Genomic DNA, 20,511 nt, shown 5'->3' on the forward strand with positions numbered 1-20,511 from the left:
GATCTGGTTGGTGTTTTTGTCGTTGTTACCCATCAGGGGGTAGCAAAGGTGGTGAAAGTCTATGGTCATTCAGACAGGCTCCTATTAGAGTGTCTGCAGAGTAGTATAAGTCCAGATAATCGGTCAATGCTATGACCAGAGTGATTTCTTTAAGTATTCCTAAATAAACTTTTTGGGGCATTCCTAAGAAATTACAAAAATTACTCACAAATGCCAAATACCTGTGTTCCTACCACCCTGAAGAGCCACCTGTTAACATGTTAGAATGTTTGTTTTGCCAATGTACACTGGAACACACACACTAGGAGTGCAAGAGCTCATCTGTCTTGTTCACTGCTAGACCCACACCTTTCTCCAAGAATGCCTGATGCGCACAGTAGGTGCTCGGTAGCATTTGTTAAATCTTGAATAATACAGGGCATTACAGATAATGTAATAGCATCATTTGACCACTACTAACAGTCTCACACTTCTCCCCCTTTCTCCGGAGGCACTCTCATGAGTTCAGTTGGACACTTCTTGTTTGTTTTTTGTGTTCAAGCATACATGTATTCATGAAGAGTGTATAGTATTGTTTTGCATGTTTTACAGTCTACATAAATGGCATTGTACCATGTGTATCTTTTTTGAAACTTGCTTTTTTCACTCAATATTATATTTTGAGACTTGTTCATGTTGCTACATGTAGTTTTTATTTTTCCTTTTAACTGATGTTTCTTCATTTAAAATACTTCATTTTAGTTCTTCATTCCTCTACTGATTGGCTTTTCGATTGTTCTGACTTTTTTGCTGTTATAAATCTGCTTCTTATTAATTTTTCCCCTCCTTTCTTCCTCTCTCTTTGGGAATAGAAGCATTTTTAAAATGATAATATTAACCTCTCATAATCACAGCCAATTATTGAAGCACTGAGAGGTCACTGATTGGCACTGTTTGCCAGACACTGTGCCAAGCGCTTTGTATTTATTATTTAATCTTCACAATTTATTTTACAAACTAGAAAACTGGAAGCTGACTTTTCCAAAACATCGGTCAAAGTCCCATAACCCAGGAAGTGGCAGGTTCAGGATTCAAGCCCAGTTCTTGGATGCCAAGGCCATGAGCATGAGACATACTCCTTCCCTCGTCCTGATGGAGGGATGTTGAAGTCAGTGTGGCCTAAATGAGTTCCAAAAAGTGGACAAGAGTAGCGCAATGAACTAACGATCTTCCTTCTGTCAAAAAGTTGAAATGTCTGTTGCCATGCTTTCCATCTTCATGGGAACATGTTTTGCTTGCCTGTCATTTTAGGAGTTGAATCAATTGAAAGATTCCTCACTATCACTTACGATGATCTTTAGGTAGATAATTGGGACAGACTACTTGTCTTGTTGAATTAATCTTTCATAAGAAGAAGGAAAGTAAAAAGTCATCTGTGGGACTTAACCATCAACTGTAACTCTCTTATGTATGTATTCATAGTCATACCTTTAAGAAAGCTTCTGAGGGCTATGTGTTGGGAAAGGGCAAGAGTCTTTGTTTTGGGCAATTCTGGAAAATATATTTGAAAATATATTTTTACTTTTTCTCCTTTCATCCAGCAAAGATGTTTTCATGCTAATTTAATGGGTCATAGAATGAGTTATATTTGAAGTAAATTGCCTAATCAAGTATGAAATCAGAAATGTGAAACGAGAATTTTTCAGGACTTTACCAGTGGAAGCCTTTCTGATAAGCACGTAATACTGGTGCCAGTGATGGTGATGGTTATAGGGAATGCTTTTAACTTATATGCTGCCTTTACTTTAAAGAGACACAAATCATTTACATTCACAAATTGAGGAACCCTGTATTTCCATCCCATTTTATATTGAAAACAATTGACATGAGAAAAATAAAGAACTTGGAAAAAAGAAAGCCCCAGCTCCAGGTGGAAGGAGTAGGTGGCCTTCCTCAGGAGGTTTGGAAAGGATGCCTCAACCCCTGACACTTTGCTTTCAGAAAGACTGACATTCTATAACTGGACTTCTTTTTTGTTTTTAAAAATTCATTTATAAATGTTCAGAATAAGAAGAGGATGCCCTAACAAAATTTAATGATGACCAATGGAGTTTTAAAAATTATTTAGAGATTTTTTTTTCATCTAAAGAGAAGGAAAGAAAATAAAGAAAAAACTTACTTAGAGATATAATGTAAAATGTAAGGTGACCGAAGTTCCCACTAAGGTATAAGATATCATCCATATTGAATTACACTGTAGGTAGGTAACTTGTGCTGAATCCTGACATCAGATCTTTCCCTGAAAAGTTTTAATGACTAAAGAGGCAAAAGAATTCAAAGATACTGCTTCTAAAATGCAGTGTGAGCACAGAATGATGTAAATGGCCCCAGAAGAGACTCTTGTTCATGCCTGCAGATACACTGTCCCCACTTAGTTCTTGAGACTGGTCCTGTGGTCCAGGAGCCAGGACTTGCATGGGGTTCTTTAATAACCACCCTCTACTCTGTCCATTGTGCGCTTTGGAGCTAATAAAGCCACCATCCCCCAAATGAGGTTAATGCCTTGTGGGGTTGGTAAATATCACTTTGACACATTTAGCAAGAGAAATAATATCTGTAGGTTAGGAGTTTCTGAAATTTTTCAAGCTGTAATTGTGCTTCTGCTTATAAAAAGCCAGTTTGGATGTCTTAAGCCATTAATATGTTGGCCTCATTCCTGCCTTATTCCTTTGCTATGAAGGCTTTTTATGTGTTTTAGCTTTTCTGTTTCTTTGTTTGTGAATGGTATGCCTCTCCCTCCCCTTTTCTAGTAATGCTGTTGCTTTATCTCTTTTCCATTCATATTTTTTTCTTTCTTTTTGCTGCATGGAGACTCTCTGCTGTACAAGTGTAAGTATTTTTTGGTGGCTTTGCAGTTTCTGGCTGTACTACTTTATATTCTTGTGCTCCATTTGCTTCTGTGCTGCCTGGCTGGTCTCCCAGGAGACTGTAGTGTCGTCGTCCATCTGCAGATCCTGAATGAAATAGGCAACAATTTAGAGACAAGATTGGATTTTACAAGATGGTTCAGCTAGCAAAACAAGCGATGAATTTAAAATATCTCCAGCCATGTGTCTGAAAGCAAGCAGAGTGTTGATGAAGAGGATACAAACATTCAAGAGGAGACAAGTGCTTATTCCACTCATGTAATAATAATAATAATTATAATTATAATTATAATAACAACAACATTACTTTTAAGGATTTTTCCTGATTCTTGTCATATTACTTGTTTTGGGCCCAGGGTTGTAGAAAATCGACATTATGATTTGCTTCTTATATTAGAAGAACTTTCCTAATCTTCTTCTCAAATGGTATTGTTAGGATTTTTTTTCTTTCTACAGCCTTGGTGGTGAGGGGGAAGTAATTATGGATTCTTGAGCTTGGAGTGAGAGTGTTATTTATTATTTTTTGAGCAAACGGTGACAAAAACAAAGCACCTCTTTATATTTTTATGGTGACATAAGCAATTTGACTCTTATTTTTAAAAAAAGCATGTTAGGAATTACATGTTAAAAGTGGGTTTGACAGGAAGAAAAAGGTTACGTTATTTGTAAGGTTCCAAGATTAGTCTTTAACTTGTAGTAAAAGTAGACATATCTCAATTGAGCTATGTGCAGAATAGTTTAACATTTATTATAAAAATTTGATCAAATGAGTACAATTTCAGAGTAATGTAGACATTGATGCTTTTGGATTCTCAGAAAATAGAGTTATGGCCTTTTTGTTCACAGTGTCTGCCACAGTGGGGATTTATTGATGATTTGTGATGTTAGGACAAGAAAGAAGTCTGTGTTTAAGATTTTCCTGCTAAAATTACATTTAAAATAAGGGTTTAACACATTTTTCGTCATATTTCTTTAGGATATGGGTATTGAAAATTATACCTTATTGCTTACAAGATGCATTTTTTAAGATAAGTTAATTTCGTCTAGGCCTCAAGTTGACAGTGTTAAGCATTGATTGATGAGAGGTCCGTTTGCAGTATGTACCTCTTCTTTTTCAAATGTTGACCCCCTTCATCTGATGAACAGTTTGTGATTTCTCTGACTCAGAAAATACTTAGGCATTAACAGATGTCAGGGGAAGGTCAATAAGGACTAAGAAACAGTTTGAAAAAATTGACCTTTCATTTTGGTACCAAAAGAGAAGAGAGCTAACTGTGTTAAAGAAGATGGTAAAGTCAGATTGTTTTCTTTTTCTGGGATGTAATTCAACAACCCAACAGTTGTGGAGAGGAGGAGGAAGGAGGTCAAATAAACCAAATTTCTAGACAAACATTAAATATTTGCTCCTAAATATACCCTTAGGTGGATAATTATAGTACATTTTTATATTTCCTCTAGCTTTAGGTTTATATGTAATGGCATTGTAGGAATAAGCCAATTAGATTAAGGAAGTCCACATTTTCTGTAAAACTAAGGAAGAATTACTTCCAAAGAAAAGCAATAAAAATATGAGAGAAATGAGATTGATTTTTTTTCTCTGTTGTCACACTTAAATCCCATGAGGGAAAGTTATAGAAGCTGGGTTACCTCCTTAATACCAATTGTAGAAACTAGCCTGATTACAAATTCTATTTTACCAAAAGACCATTGACTCTGTGCCAGAACTTCAGAACTAAAAGATATGATAGGTATAGTTTTATGGGAAATGTAATTAGAAGTTACTTACCCTTGTAAAAAGCACACAAAGTGAAGGAAAGCAAGTGAAATACATTAGAAGTGAGTTTTTCTGATATTAAAGCTTTCTATATTGGGCTTTGAAGCATTGGAAAACAAGACCAAGAGGAGAAAACTAGCTCCCCTTTGAGTGATATCAACCGTCAAATTATCCTGATGATTTTTGTGTGTTTCTTAATTATGTCTATGAAATGAAATTAAGCTGAATAACCTATTCACAGATGGACATGAGTTTGTAAATGTGATTCTTTCTGTACATATCATATATTATGTCATTTATTTTATATATAGTACATATTTTTATATGTTTAAAATTGTAATATATTTGCAATATAATTTTTATACATTTTACATGTATTTGGTATCATAAAGTCTTTCATGATATGGAAACTTAAACCAGACTATTTTTGCCCATGAATACACTTTCTGTAAAATCTAATCAAGTCAGGGAAAAAAAAAAAAAGACATCTTCAGTAGATGCATTTTTAAACATCTTTCCTCTTTATTTGTGACAATCTAAATGAAATTGGCTAAAAAATATATCTGGAGCTACTTCTTGATTATTTTACCTACCACGGTTGTGCGTAAAATGGATAGAATACTGAAGAACTTGTTGCAAACAAACACAGCATATGTTTTGATAGCTTGTATCTCCTGAGAATTATTTTCAGAGATTTCACTTGTGAATAGACCAGGCAGGCCACTAACTTCTTCAGCCAACTGCATGGCTAACTTTGGGGAGAACTGCCTTAAACTGGATTCCCTTCCATTTGCATTGGGTTAGCTGTGTTTTTATTGAACCTGCAAAGCCTGTTACTTTATAAATAGCTTTTCCTCAGATTGTCTGCCTTTAACGAAACCCTGAAAAAAGTCAAATTAGCAAGTTTCATTTTGTATTTCAGGAAAACAAGTCTGGATTTCAATACAATTGCTAATCATTTTTTTCTCTCCCTTTTCTCTCAACAATAAATAATAGCAAAACGATATTATTATTAAAATTGACATAATTGTTTTGTTTGCTTTAAAGATGAGTATCAACCAGTTTCTCCTTGGAGCTAAAGAATATTTTTCAATCATGTAGTTTTTTTTTTGAGGAAGCATTAGATGAAAACCTATTAAATGAAATGAAAGTATGCAAACTAAGTTCTTTCAGTTATGTTACCTCCTAGTTTATACACCTACCAGTTTCCTGATATCAAACCAGTGAAAACATCCCTAACATCCATCCATCTGTATGTGGATCATGAATTAAGTGGCAGGAAGGATGCTGGCCTGACCCTCCTCACTGGGTTCTGTCCATGGCTCTGCTCCTTCTGACAACATGAATGTCACCTCTGTAACTCGATTTCATCCTTGGAGTTGATTTGTGTAGGTGATGACAAAGCTTCCCTCCATCTTTGACATTTGTGTGATCCTATTGAGGGAGAAGATAGTGCCTTTCTGAGGGCTGGCTTTGCACCGTAAACAGTTGACACCAGTGCTAGGAAAGTGCTCTTCAGTTTTGGCCCTTGATTTCAGTTTGGGTTTCATTTTTTAGAGGATTGACAGGATCAAAGACATTTCACTGAGAAGTGCCAACAGATACAGATTTTTGAATCCTAGCACCTTTTCCTGGTCTTTGCCCATGATGCAAAGATCAAAATCTTGGGGGCAAAATGTGAAACGAGAGAGTGAAACTGCTTACATCATTGACGTGACACAGAAAGAGGTCAGAGTTGCTTACACTGATGTTACTGTGAGAGTGATCAGTGAATAGTAGTGTTTTCAGTTTTTCATGACTGATTTTTACAGTCTTTGATTTTTATTTTTGTATCCATTTTAACATCCTCTTATACAGCTTGGAATTAAATTCATTCATTGTTCTTTTCAGCTATATAAGTGGAATTCAACTGATTAGGGATGGGGGAACAAAAGAAAGAGGTTAGCTGTATCATTTGAGAAATTGTAAACATTTAGAAATAGTTTGGTCTTTTCTGTTAGGCTTTCAATCAACCTCTAAAGCAGAGAAACAACTACTGAGTTAAACAATTGAACCAGAATGTTTCAGAAGTTTGAAAGGCGAGTTTTTGTGGCTACCTACGTGTTTTTTTAAAATTATTATTATTTCATTTCTAGATGACCCCTAAATCCAAAAGGAAGAGTATCCATAGCCGAATGCTGCGGCCTGTTTCTAGGGCTTTTGGTAAGTGTTTTGTTGCTGCCAGTCATTTTCTTGGCACCGTGAAGCACCCTCAGCAAGACCTTAGACCATTTTAGGGATGTTCCTTATGTATGCATTGCATGGGTAATTACTGAGAAAGAGTTAAGTGATCTATGAATGGGTGTTTGCCATTCTATGCTAGACTTAAAATTATTTTTAGGAATTTTTTTATCCATCTCCATTCATTAAGCTTTGGCCTTGGGCTGTTTTTTTTTTTTTTTTTTTTTAAATTTTAGAAATGGAGTTTGATCTAGATAAAGCACTGGAAGAGGTGCCAATTCACATCGAAGACCCGCCCTTCCCGTCCCTCAGACAGGAGAAGCGGAGCTCGGGATTTATCTCAGAGTTGCCCTCTGAAGAGGGGAAGAAGCTGGAACACTTTACCAAGTTAAGGCCAAAAAGGAATAAGAAGCAGCAACCCACCCAAGCAGCGGTAGGTGGACTGGAGAGGCCCCATCTCTCACACCCTTTTCTTCTCTGGGGAAAGTTGGGGGGTCTTGCTAAAGTGCTTTGCATAAACATGAAAGCTATGGTTGAGGAGACTAGAACCTCTGCATGAGATACACAAAGTATCTCAGCTTGGTGCTCAATAATTTTGGAGAATGAACAGATTGTGTCACTTAAATAAAACAACATAATTGTGGAGAAGACAATGCTGTAAAATTTCCAATTCTTTAGAACAGAGCTGCCCTTGGAAATCCTTAGATAGATAAGGATTATCTAGGGTAGGAAATCCTTATTCTAGATAAAGGTCTCTAGCACTTTACAGTGTCAGGGCAAAAAAGATACAAGTACCAAAAGACTTAATTGGTAATTAAAAATTGTTTGATTCTGGAGTGCACACATGCATTCCCCCCTCTACAAACTGATGTAACTGAAGTGTTGGAGGAGAGCCCTAAATGGGAGCCCCGGTGTGTGACTCTTGACATCCTGCTCTTTCTACTCCAGTAGCAGACTCAGTTGTGCGTGCTGATGAGCCTTATTGTAGTTTACCCATGTCTCTCTCTGGTTAATGTCTTTTCTCTCCTTTATAGCTAAACTTCTTGAAAAAGTTTGCCTGTGCCAACTGTCTCTACTGCCTCTCTTCTTCACCTTCCTGTCACTCCACAATTTACCAAAATCTTCCTTCTGTATCTACCCACCCTTGAAACCACCCTCCCAAGGTCACTCTAGACCAAATCCCGTGGACTCTTTTCAGCTGCCCGTCATCTTATTTGATGTTTCAGCAGCTCCTTGACACAGAAAGCTCTGTCATTCCTGACAGGAGATTTCCCATTGATCTGAGTCATCACACTCCTTTCTTTTTCACCCATCTCTCCAGCAGTGTCCTTTCAGTTTTCCTGTCAGACCCATTTAAGTTTTTTATTGTCCGTCTGGGTGATGTCATCTGAACTCATGGTTTCAGTCTCTGTTGTTGACTATAGATTTCTGGATATCCACTTGCCTCCTAAATTTCAATGAGTACCTTGGGCTCAAAAATTTGAAACTTAGATCCCACCTTTCCCTATAAACCTGCCCTTCTCATATCCCCTGTTCTTCTTGGGACATCATCAGTTGACAGGTTAGAAAGCTGAATACGATCCTGATCACCAGCTCTCCCTCTTCCTCCTTGCTTTGGCTACCTCCCATCCTGAGCTCCATTCCTGTAATGCTGCATCTCTTTTCTTATTGCTTCCCTCCATCTCCTGGACTGAGAACTACTTTCAGATTTTTTACATCTCCACTATGTCTCTTTTGATAGTGGAGAACTATCCACTTCTCTATACTCTGTCCACCAGTGCTCTGGGAAAGAACCAGATCTATTTAGACCTCTGGCCATAATACATTATTTTGGGACTTACCTTTGTGTTACACAGTCCCTAAGGGAAGATAGCCTAGAGTATGCCAGCCCTGTTACTCCTGGCTTCATTGTGGACAAAGGTGAAATCTCTCTAGAACAGACTGATGAGGTTGGGATATGCTACCCCAAAATATGGCACCTCGGCATTTGAGAAAATGGCAAAAGCAGGAAAGTCATTCTCATCTTCCCCCTACCTTTCTCCCTTGAAGCAGATCATAAAAGCTTCATTCAAGAAGTGCCCTCTGTATAGCCAGAGGAAAGAAATGTCCGTATCTCTGAAGACATGGGACAGAGGGAAGAATCTGAACAAACAGGCCTTACTAAGTGCCCCCAGTTTATTACCATTAGATCATAGCTGTTTCTAAAGAAGGCAAGGCTTCTTCCAGGAAGCCCTCCTTACCCCTCCCACTGTGTTCCCGCAGAGCAAGGGTCACATGACACCAGGGAAGTTGTTCTCACAGACTGGTTGTGCACAGTGCACAGCCTGAGCAACTCTCCATGGAGGCCCCACCTCCTCCGGTGCCTGATGCTTACTCTGTCACAGCTCTCATCACACAGAGTTTTCTCAGCTTACTCCTTGTATCTAAGTTCTGTGTAGGCAGGGCCTGTGATTTATTATTCATGGTAATATGCTCAGTGCTTACATTGGGTTTTAAATATAGTAGGGGTTCAACAATACTTATTGGATAAGTAGGTGGATAGCTGGAGACAGATGGATGAAGGTCACAATAACTTACCTGCCTGGTTGATAATTTCCTCACTTTAGATCAGGCTTTTGTTGTGTTTGGTTAATTTCTCTCATTTGAATCCAAATAGCTTGACACCATTTCAAAATACAAAAAAAATCTAGTTTGTTGTTTTCCAATTTACTGATTGTTAACTTTTTTAGTCTATTATTGTATATCCTTATAGGGATATATTTTCTTTTTTAAAAATAAGAGAAAGATTTTTGTAGATAGGTAAAAAGACAACCCCCCTCCCTGCCCCCACTCAACAACAACCCACACTTTCTAGAACACACCTAGGTTCTAGGGTGTTACTGAATAAATGGTTTCTCTATGGATCTTTCCATATGGAATAACATTAACAGTATAACTTGTCTGCGAAATGGCTTAAGTTTATCCTTGATAAAGTGGTGACTCATGGAAAGAGATAATCTTGTGTACTTCTTTCTTTTCTTTTTTTTCTTTTCTTTTTCTTTTTTTTTTTGAGACAGGGTCTCACTCTGTGACACAGACTGGAGTGCAGAGGCACAGTCATGCCTCACTGCAGCCTTGAACTCCTGGGCTCAAGCAATAACAATCTTTCCACCTCAGCCTCCTGAGTAGCTGGGACTACTGGTGCACGCCACCATGCTTGGCTAATTATTTAAATAATTTTTTTTGTAGAGGTGGGCTCTTGATATGTTGCCCAGGCTGATCTCAGAACTCCTAGCCTCAAACTACCCTCTTGCTTGAGCCTGCCAAAGTGCCGGGATTGCAGGCATGAGCTACCATGTCAGCCTTTTTTCCTTAAATGTTTGAAAAATAGAAAGGAAAGGAAGGAAGCTGTGGCAGAGTCCTATTTGAGGTGCATACTAGATATTGCAAGGGAGAACAGATATTTCTCATCTATCACTAGGTTTCATGGCTGAAGCACCTGTAACAAAAGACAAGTCATCAAGAGAAAAGCATAAGATAATTTATTTTATGTAAGTTTTATGTGACATGGAAACCTTCAGAAATGCAGACTCAAACATTTTTGTATTTTTATGCTAAGTTTGATTAAGTGGATAGTTACAGGGAAGTAGGATTAGACAAAGAGGGTATGATCTAATGGTAATAAACTGGGGGCACTTAGCAAGGCCTGTTTGTTCAGACTCTTCTCCCTCTCCCCATGTCTTCAGAGACATTTCTTTTTCTCTGGCTATAGGGAGGACATTTCTTTTATCTTCCTGTAGGGAGGGTGCTTCTTGAATGAAACTTTATGACCTGCCTCAAGGGGGAAAGGCAAGGGGAAGATGAGAATGGCCTTCCTGCTTTTGCTATTTCCTCAAATGCCGAGGCGCCATATTTTGGGGTAGCATATCCCAACCTCATCAGTCTGTTCTAGAGAGATTTCACCTTTGTCCATAATGAAGCCAGGACTCACAGGGTTGGCATACTCTAGGCTGTTTTCCCTTAGGGACTGTGTAACACAAAGGTAAGTTCCAAAATAATGTATTACGGCCAGAGGTCTAAATAGATCTGGCTTTTTCTCAGAGTACTGGTGGACTGAGAAGTATAGATTAGCACACCTTTATTTGAGTTCATAGTGAAAATATATTACCTTATGATATCACACTGCTTACAATTTCCAAAGTGCTTTCATGTCTAACAGCCCTGTGAAGCTGCCACACAGGCACCATTATTTACATTTTTCAGTGAAGAATGAGGATGCTGTGGCTTACTTTCATTACTAGTGTTTAGTAAGAGCAATTATTAACAATTATCGTTGTTTTTCTTCCTATGATTGAGTAAAATCAGTTCATCCAAAGTCTGTCTTAGCTTTTCTAGAGTTTGTCTCTGAACCCTAATGCCTCAAATGAACTTTTCCAGGTGTCAGAATTCTCAACGCCAAGGCTGAGTTAAATGCCAGCATGCCAGTTTCTTCCAGGCCCAACATGTTGTAATGACCGATTTTTGTGCCAAAAATGTACAAATAGATATTTATATCAATATGAAGAGTAGATAACCTATTTTTAAAACAAGAAGCTAGGCACAAAAATTTAACCTTAAATCAAACCACAGTCATTTTAAGAACAATGGATATAGATATTTTAGCTATATGTTTTAATTCCACCTCTACCACTCCAAAAACAAAAACAAAGATGTTTTTTAAATAACAAGAGATAGAATGTTTCTTTCTTTTTTCTTTTCTTTCCTTTTTCTTTCTTTCTCTTTTCTTTTCTTTTCATTTATTTTCTTTCTTTCAGTAGATAAAAGAATTCTTAAACATTACATTATAGCTGCTTAGCCCATAGAGTGTAACCTTCTACTGTAGTGTTAAGAGCAGGATGCCAGGCTCAGCCAGTGGGCTCTCCCACTCCCTGATGGTGTATATGTGGACAGAGGCTTGTGGGTTTTTTTTAAAAAAAAAAAAACCTGAGCCAACTTGTTTCTAAATACCAGCATTGCCTACATCGTTGAGTTGTCATAAGAAATAAATAGGATAAAAATATGCCATCCTTTACGTAAAAACATTGTTCTTCAAAGCTAGTATTTCTATTTTATTAATTTAGTTATCTTTACAATATAAATCTTATGTTTGCTTTTGCCTTTGTACCTATTCTCCCTTCTCTATACTTAAATGGAGGAGGAAGAGAAAAAAATTCCTGGAAACTGATTTAATACCACACTCATTTACCCTCATTAATTCAAAGGGATTCTTACCCATGTTTACTAAGAAACAAATTAACTAACTTTACATAAAATTTTATTCAAAAATTATTTCCTCAGTTGAATTGACTGTCAGAAAGTCTTTGCTTTTGGGAAAAGAATGTCACATGGGTGATTTAAGAGTGGAAATGCCATTTTCTCAGGTGCCAGAATGTTCCAGCTACAGCAGAGAAAAGGGGGAAAATGTGTAGTGTACAGTGAGTCCTCCATATCCACACATTCTGCATTTGAGCATTCAACCAACTCTGGATTGAAAATATTTATTTAAAAGGCAATTAGAAAATCCACAACAATGAAAAAAACTATATAAATTTTAAAATACAGTGTAACAATTATTTACATAGCATTTACATTGTATTAAGTATTATAAGTAATCTAAAGATTATTTAAAGCACACAGGAGGATGTTTGTAGGTTATACACAAATACTATGCCATTTTATAACAGCGACTTGAGCATCTATGGATTTTTGTGTCCTCAAGGGTCTTGGAACCAATCCCTCTTGGATACTGAAGTTCAGCTCTGTTAGGTGGGGTAACACTAGCTACTATATGATATAAACTTTTACTATGTTAAATCTCTGATATTTTGGAGATTATTTCTTGTTCATATCGTAGTCCATTGTGAGTATTTTCAGCCAGGGGATGCTACAGTTGTCAGGGATCCAGGCTACTTTTACTTTGTGGCTCTACCTTCCTTTTTGGTCCTTCAAGTCATATGCATTCAGCTGGAGGATGACATAAAGCATGAAGGCTCATACCCCTGAGGTTTTATGGGCCAGGTCTGAAAGGATGAGCTTCATATTCATTTGAATACCACTTTCCGGAACTTGGCAACATGGTCACCTAACTGCAAGTGAGCGTTCTAACCATGACACCCACCAGGGATGGAGGCATGCTTATACTCACTCATCCACTGCCAGTTAGCTATTGCTTCTTTCTACTTTTTCCTAACATAACTATAGGTGAAAAAGTATTCCTTTAAGGAAAAATCATTGAAAAATTTGCATAGAGGTGTGGAGAAAAAACTGGACTGGGATATAATGCTGACTCTACCACTAACTGGAATAATCTCTTAGTGGAAGGAATTTTAAAGATTACTCAATATTCAAGGGAATATGAAGTCCAGGGCAGATAACTGATTTGTCTATGATCATTCTCTGAAATATTATACCATGCAGTGGATTCACTTGGTGTGATATGTCAGTATCAGTCAGTTTGCCGTATATTGGCATAAGGCGTAGCCCTACACTAGTAGGCCCAGTGATGAAACAAACCAACTCAAATTAAAATAGACTAACTCCTGGGTAATAGGTTTTCTTATGTATGCATTGAATCATGGTGTCATAAGACTGAAAAGGATTTTGAAGTCGTCTTGTTCAGTCCCTCATCAGGTGCTCAAAAATCCCTACACAGCCGTTGATTGGCCATTCCATTCACAATGACTTCTTTCTCTGAAGCTGCCATTTTCTTAAAGCTCTAATTATTAGCGAATTATTTTTTGTGTTGCTAAAACTCTTAACTGTATAGCTTGAAATTAGCCATCTTGTTTCTGTCTTCTGGAGTGGCACGTGGTATCCAAGTCTCTTCCACTTAGTAGACTTCACAGTATTTGTGGGTCAGATCTTAACTCTTCAGCTCTTCTGATGTTCTTCATGTGAAATTGTCTAGAATCCATTTACAAGTCTTGTTACTCTGTTCTGAATAAATTGCAGTGTGGCACCCAAGACAAAATAGAGTACTTTAATAAGATCTGCTATATCTCTTCTCTCCTTTTATTTATTTATTTTTGAGACAGGGTCTCACTCTGTCACCCAGGCTGGGGAGCAGTGGTGCGATCTCGGTTCACTGCCACCTCCCCCTCTCAGGCCCAAGTGATCCTCCCACCTCAGTCTCCCAAGTAACTGGGATTAGAAGTGCGCACCACCACACACTGCTAATTTTTGTATTTTTTGTAGAGACAGTGTTTTGCCATGTTGCCCAGGCTGGTCTCAAACTCCTGAGCTCACACGATCCACATGCCTCAGCCTCCCAAAGTATTGGAATTACAGGTGTGAGTCACCACACCCGGCCCATTGATTCTCTCCTTTTAAATAGGACACTTCTATTTATTCAACCACAGGTTGCATTCACCTTTAAAATGGCTGTATCATCCAGGTGACTGGTATTGATCTTATTCTCAGGCAAGGCCTATAATCTGTTTTTATACATATATTTCAGACAGAGGAAAAGGGGGTACATGCAGCAGGGAATCTGAACTACCCAGAAGCCCTAGTATACTTCCAGTTGCATCTTACTGGCCAGAAATGAACCATATTTACATCCCCAGCTACAAGAAAATCTAGGCAGATAAATAGCTAGTTGGTCACATTGATACTCCAAATAGTCAGGGTTTTGTTATTGAGTCAACAAGAGTGAATAGACACTAAATAGACACAAAGCAGTTTCTGCTGTAATTTATTCAGGTGAGAGCGTTTTCTTCTGTTTTGCTAATTTTTTTTTTGGAATGAATGGTAGTTTGATTCTTTTTTTTCAGTATTTATTGAGACTGATAATTTTTCTTTTTTAAGGTGAAATTTGGGTGAATCTCATTAACATACTTTTTCTAGTGTTATAATATTCTTAATCATGATTTTTTGCTTTGTTTTAATCCACTGCTAGGCTTTGTTTGGTAATATTTTATGAGGATTTTTGCATCTCTCATTTATATGCATAAATGAGAGAGGCTTAACATGTTTATTTTTCTTGTCTAAACCATCCATCTAGTTTGACTTTCAAAGTTATACTATCTTCATAAAATTGGTTGGGAAACTCTTTCTTTTCTCCTATTCTCTGGAACAGTTTACATGTAATAGAAATTGTCTCTTCCTCTCCTGGGATGCCATCTGGGCCCTAAGTATTGTCTATATGCTTGTGTGCATGTGATACTTGTATGTAGATATATTACTAAGGATTTTATTTCTTTTGTCATAGATCTGTTCAGGTTACCTAATTCTTCTTAAGATCATTTTGGTAATTTATGTATTTTTAGGTTATCTTCCATTTAGTCTAATTGTTCATTTAATTGTTTATAGAATTCCTTTAAGTTTTTAATTTCTTATACCAATAACTTTAATCTCTTATATAGATATGCCCCCTGTTTCATTTTAACATATTTTAATGCCTTTTCTCTTGATGTTGTCATTATCTCTTTTATTAGTCTTTTTCTAAGAGTCAACTGTTTTATCAATCCCCTCAAGTTCATTAATTTTTTTCTTTTATTATATGCTCTTCATTTTACTTCCTTTGGGTTCCTTATTTCTTGATTGCTTAGCTAATTAATTTTCCATGTTTTTTACATTCTAATATATGCACATAACATTCCATGATTATTCAGTTCACTAATTAGCACTCCTTGGTATATGTGTTCGAAGAGTTACTAATACACCTAATTATCCTTACTTCCTGTCCATTCCTCTCCATCCAGCCTAGGAAGACATTGTGAGAGATTTGGCAGCTGCTGCTGCCGCATCAAAATCCAGGTGCACCGCCTACTGTCTTTCCCTGGTGTATTCACTGTAATAATCCTGGCAGAGGGAAAACAGAGGGTGGTCTGAATTGTCTTTAGTCCTCATGATCACCAGCTTGTTTTCTCAGCATTCACGAACTATCCTTTTAGCACTTACACACTGGAGGTGCAAAATCTACCTTCTTTATCAAATATCAACAACAGCGATTCCTGATTTTATTTGTAAAAGCCTTTCTCTGAGTGCAAATGCAGTGGGTTATGGCCCCAGGCTCACTGCTGAGGTTTCTGCTCACTCCCTTTCCAACAGCTGTGCTACCCTTTTCAGTCTGAAATGTATTTTCCTTGACAGAGAAGACCAAAAGCAAATGGGATTTTGAGAACTTCTGATAACTGTTTGTCCTTTCCTTTGCTTTTGTTAGAAAAGGAGCTGAAACAGCATGTGCATTTGACCTTGAACTCTTTTGCAAACTACATTTCAATTCAGCCTTCAGTTTTTCTACTGTTCTTCATGTAGGCTGATGCCACCTCCTGCTTCCTATTTTAACAGATGCATTTTAAACCATGTCTCATGGAAGATCTCCCAGTGATACTGGACTTCTCTTAACCTGTCTGCTCTCTGTCCCTTTATCTCTAAAATGATAGGGTTGGACTGGAGGATCTGTAGGGGCCAGTCCAGCCCTAAAAGCTGGTCTGTCCTGCAGGAAAGCAGACTGTTTTGTTCAGCTCTGTGCTTCCATCACTGAAACCCATTGATGTACCCCACATCCCCAGAGAACCTTTTGTGCTGGCTGTGACTTCTGTTTCCAAGTGGGAAAAGAAAAATTTTTCCTGAGGGGAGAAATTATGCAAGTAAAACTTAACTTTTTTTTTTTTCAAAATGGAAAGAGGAGTCATTGGGGGAAGCTGGGAGGAAGCCGTGTGTTAGGACCGTATGTCCAGGGGTCACATCTTTCTTCATCCATTAATCAGGTGACCAGTGTGGGTGCCACTAACCTTCTGAGTCACTGTTTGATCTGTGACTAACCAAAAAGTAGGATAGTACTGTCTCTTTCAGTTTAAGGGTAGACGTAGGGGTGACATAATAATGTGTAAAACACATGTAAACTATCAAGTACTATATTAACTTAAGGGGCTGTTACTGCTATAGAGATTCTATGCTCCATTCTTTTCCAAAAGGGAAAAATAATATAATACAAGCAAGTTCTGTACTACTTTATCTTTTGTAATCAAAATAAAAGTTATTCAGTGAGCTTTGTTTCTCTGCATAACGGAATTATAGAACTTTGCGGATTTTCTGCTCTTTTGCAAAACGTAGGAAATCCTTGCTCCATTATAAAGCACCATTCAGATGAGAGGTATAATTGTTATTTCATAGGGTTCTTTGTCTATTATCTGTTGTCTCTTCACTTTTCAGCATTTCACAAACATGAACTCAAACACACAGTTCATTTTCATAATGAGAGCTTCCTGATGAACGAAGTGGATGATTGTTCAAGGGTTTTTTTCTTTAAGCAATGTCCATACAGACATAAGCCATGTTCCCCCTAGGCACCTTGAGACTTGCAAATCAAGATTACAGGAAACAGCTTTCCCAGCGCTCTATGGCAAGACATCTAGACCAGGTATCCCAACCACATGAAAATTTGTCCTTGTATCCAACAGCATGGGCAAGATGCATGCTCTTTCTCAGTCATCCACAACCTATCTGTGAAATATTAATATACATTGCAGACACAAATCAAGCATCTGACTAAGCTCACTCTGAGTTGTCCTTTCAAAGAGACATGCTAACTTGGTATAGCTTTGTGATAGTTTCTCACCACCAACCTCTCTCATAAGATCAGAGTTTTTGGCTGCCTGTTGGACACCTGCTTCTGGATTTCTCACAATACCTCAAGCACTCAAGAAGATAAGACACAGCTTTTTCCCCAAATATGATCTTTGTAACATGTTCCCTAGAACCGTACCCCCATTTACCTGGCCTAGAAACTTTGACAGTATCTTGGGCAGCTCTTGTCTTTCCGTTCTCACTTCTCCACTTCATTAGTGTCCCTCATCACCTCCAGATTAGATTAAATTACTACAAGAGTCTTTGATTTCAGCTCCTGAACAGGTTTTCCTGCTTATATTCTCTGGCATCTCCAATTGGTCCTTCATACTGCCCCAGAATTACCTCCCCAGAATTCAGGTTGGTCCATGCTGCTGTGTTGGTGGCTACCTATCATCTAAGGAGTAAATTCCTTCTTCTTTAGCATAAGGCTCAAGGCTACTCCTTATGGGTTTTTATATTATTAGTTGGAAAGTATTCAACTGGATATTATGGAATACTCAATACGCACTCAAAAGTGACTTAAACAATGAGAAATATTTATTTTCCCACCTAACAAAAAATCCAGAGACCTCAGGATCCAGGCCTGGCTTATTCAGCAGCAGAGCATAGGTACCCAGGTGCTTTCCCCTTTCTGCTTTGTTATTGTCAACCAGCATGCGGCCTTTTATCCTTGGGCCTCCCCATTTGGTGAATGCCAGTGGCCTTCCGCAGCTCAGACATCACATCTCCCTCACATAACTGCAGAAACACACATTCTCTCCTCCTGACAAAACCTGTCCCCATGAGCTCCCTAGCAAATTTCCCCTTGTATCTCACACACCAGGATTATATCCCACTCACATGCCTATTAATCACAAACAAGAGGAAGGGATTGTAGCTTAAGCAAATCATAATCTGACCATAATCTGACCCTAGGGCTCTTCTAGCAAGAAAGAAAGTAGGCAGGGGAAAGGGTTAGGGGAAGCCAGTGTTAGCATCTGCCATGCTCTATCCTTAGCAGCCAGCCCCACCCACACATTTCAGGCCCCCTGGAGTTATCACCCCTCTCAGAAGTCAGTGTGTATTTCATTTCTCCATGCATTCCCTTTCCCCTTATACACGCCTGCAGTGTCGTTCTCTGCCTTTAGAAACACTCAACTTGTCGTATCTGTTAGGTCCCAGCTTCTGATGCACCAGTCAGCATGAATCCTCCACAAGGCATGGTGTTTATAGTGCATCCCTCACTTTTGTTTCTTCCCGTCTATGTTATGATTGTACATATGGCTTCTATTCCTGTAGATTACGTGGTCCCTATTTTAGTGAGCCTTGTCCCTCCCATAGCCCTTAATCACAGTGTCTTAAATCTAGTAATAGATATTTGCTAAATCAAAGTGCATGTGAATTAACATTACAGCTGTTTGTTTTGCAGGTCTGTGCTGCCAACATAGTCTCCCAAGATGGTGAACAGAATGGTCTCATGGGGAGAGTAGATGAAGGTGTGGATGAATTTTTCACCAAGAAGGTGACCAAAATGGATTCCAAGTGAGTTCAGAGTAATTTCACTAATAATGCTGTTTAATTCATATTTAAATTAGTAACAGTTGCATTTTATATATGGAAATTACTATTCTGACAGCTTGCAAAATACGGTCTCTGGGCCGGCGATACCAGTGTCCACTGGGACCTTGTTAGAAATGCAAACTCTCAAACTCCTAACTGAATCAGAAGCTCTAGAGGTTGAGCCCAGCAATGTATATTTTAATAAGCCCTCCAGGTTATGCTGAGGCATGCTCCAGTTTGAGACCTATTGTATGATTGTAAACCAGACCGCAAAATGTCCCACCCAAAGATTCTTCCAGGGCTTCATCACTTGGATAGTTCCATTACAGGGGACTGATCATGGCTATGCTGGAATTACTTACTTTGAGCTTCTCCTTGTTCATAATTTGATTTATTGGGTTGGGGGGCTAAGTCATTGCTAAATGGCATGATTTAACAGACAGTGACAAAATGACAGCAAAATTAGTAAAGAGCCCTCAGAGTTAGCATTTTCTGAAGAGTTTTCTCCTATCTTCTTGCTACTGAGAGTTCCCTTAGAAGATAGTTCAGTGGTACTTTTGTTAACAGTTCTTTAACTTGAAACATTTCAGTCTTTAAGCATGATTTGTACCAAGTTATTTAATCCTCAACTAAATACAAATCTATCCCAAAACACACTCTTAACATGGATTTGTCTTTATGAAGATTCTTCACATCGAGATACCAAATTCAGGAACAAATATAAGCCAGATAAGCCAAAGATGGCAGGCTGGGCACAGGTGGGGAAGCAACTAATCAATTCTAGTAGATGGATGTGCCTTATCTTGCCTCGGCAGGATGGTGGAGTGGCAGTGAGTTAAATTTTTATATCCATAACAGTGTAACTTACTGAATCTTACAACCTTTAGGACCCAATTATTTGTCTTCTTTGACACTGGCCTTGAAGCTTAGCATACTATACTTAGCAAAATTTTCTTCTCCTGTCTTTCAAGAACCAACCTAAGTATCATTTATTCTTTGAAGCTTTTCTGGGACTGCTCCTCCCACCCACCCCCGAATTAATTGCCGTTTCTCTACTGCCGACTTAATACTTTTCTTTCCATCCTTCACACACATCTGTTAAAGCCTACGTAATCCTTTAAGAGTTTTTGATTTTTAATTTTTTTTTACAACTTAAGGAATAGATGAATGTGTTTTCAATGACGTAAAAGATTCAAGAAAAACCAACACAAACATATTGCAAAATGGGAAATTGCTGTTAATGGTTTGCTTTCAAGTCTTTTTTCCCCAAATAGAATGCTATTCTTAAGGAGTAATACCTGGGCCCTATTTTGTTATAGCTTCAATGTCTAACACAGCCCATAATATACAGTCTGCCCTCAATTAGTGAAGGTTGAATGAATGGAGAAAATCTTGACTCGTCTCCATATAATTTACGGATACCATTGTTTGCTCTTGTCTTTTTAAACTTCTGAAATTTATATTCAGTTAGTGGGATGG

General features: G+C 38.0%; 1 protein-coding gene across 2 annotated transcripts in view; it reads left to right on the forward strand.

Moving 5' to 3' along the window:
- LRRC16A (leucine rich repeat containing 16A) overlaps nt 1-20,511 on the forward strand; it is a 346,863-nt gene that overhangs the window by 300,700 nt on the left and 25,652 nt on the right. For both annotated transcript variants that reach the window (XM_011962810.1, XM_011962811.1), the window contains exons 30-32: nt 6,816-6,882; nt 7,137-7,333; nt 18,902-19,014. In XM_011962810.1, coding sequence (XP_011818200.1) covers nt 6,816-6,882; nt 7,137-7,333; nt 18,902-19,014 — 377 coding nt within the window. The remainder of the gene's footprint in view (nt 1-6,815; nt 6,883-7,136; nt 7,334-18,901; nt 19,015-20,511) is intronic.

Source organism: Colobus angolensis, unplaced genomic scaffold (genome assembly GCF_000951035.1).
Source record: "Colobus angolensis palliatus isolate OR3802 unplaced genomic scaffold, Cang.pa_1.0 Scaffold6, whole genome shotgun sequence".
Taxonomy (NCBI): domain Eukaryota; kingdom Metazoa; phylum Chordata; class Mammalia; order Primates; family Cercopithecidae; genus Colobus; species Colobus angolensis.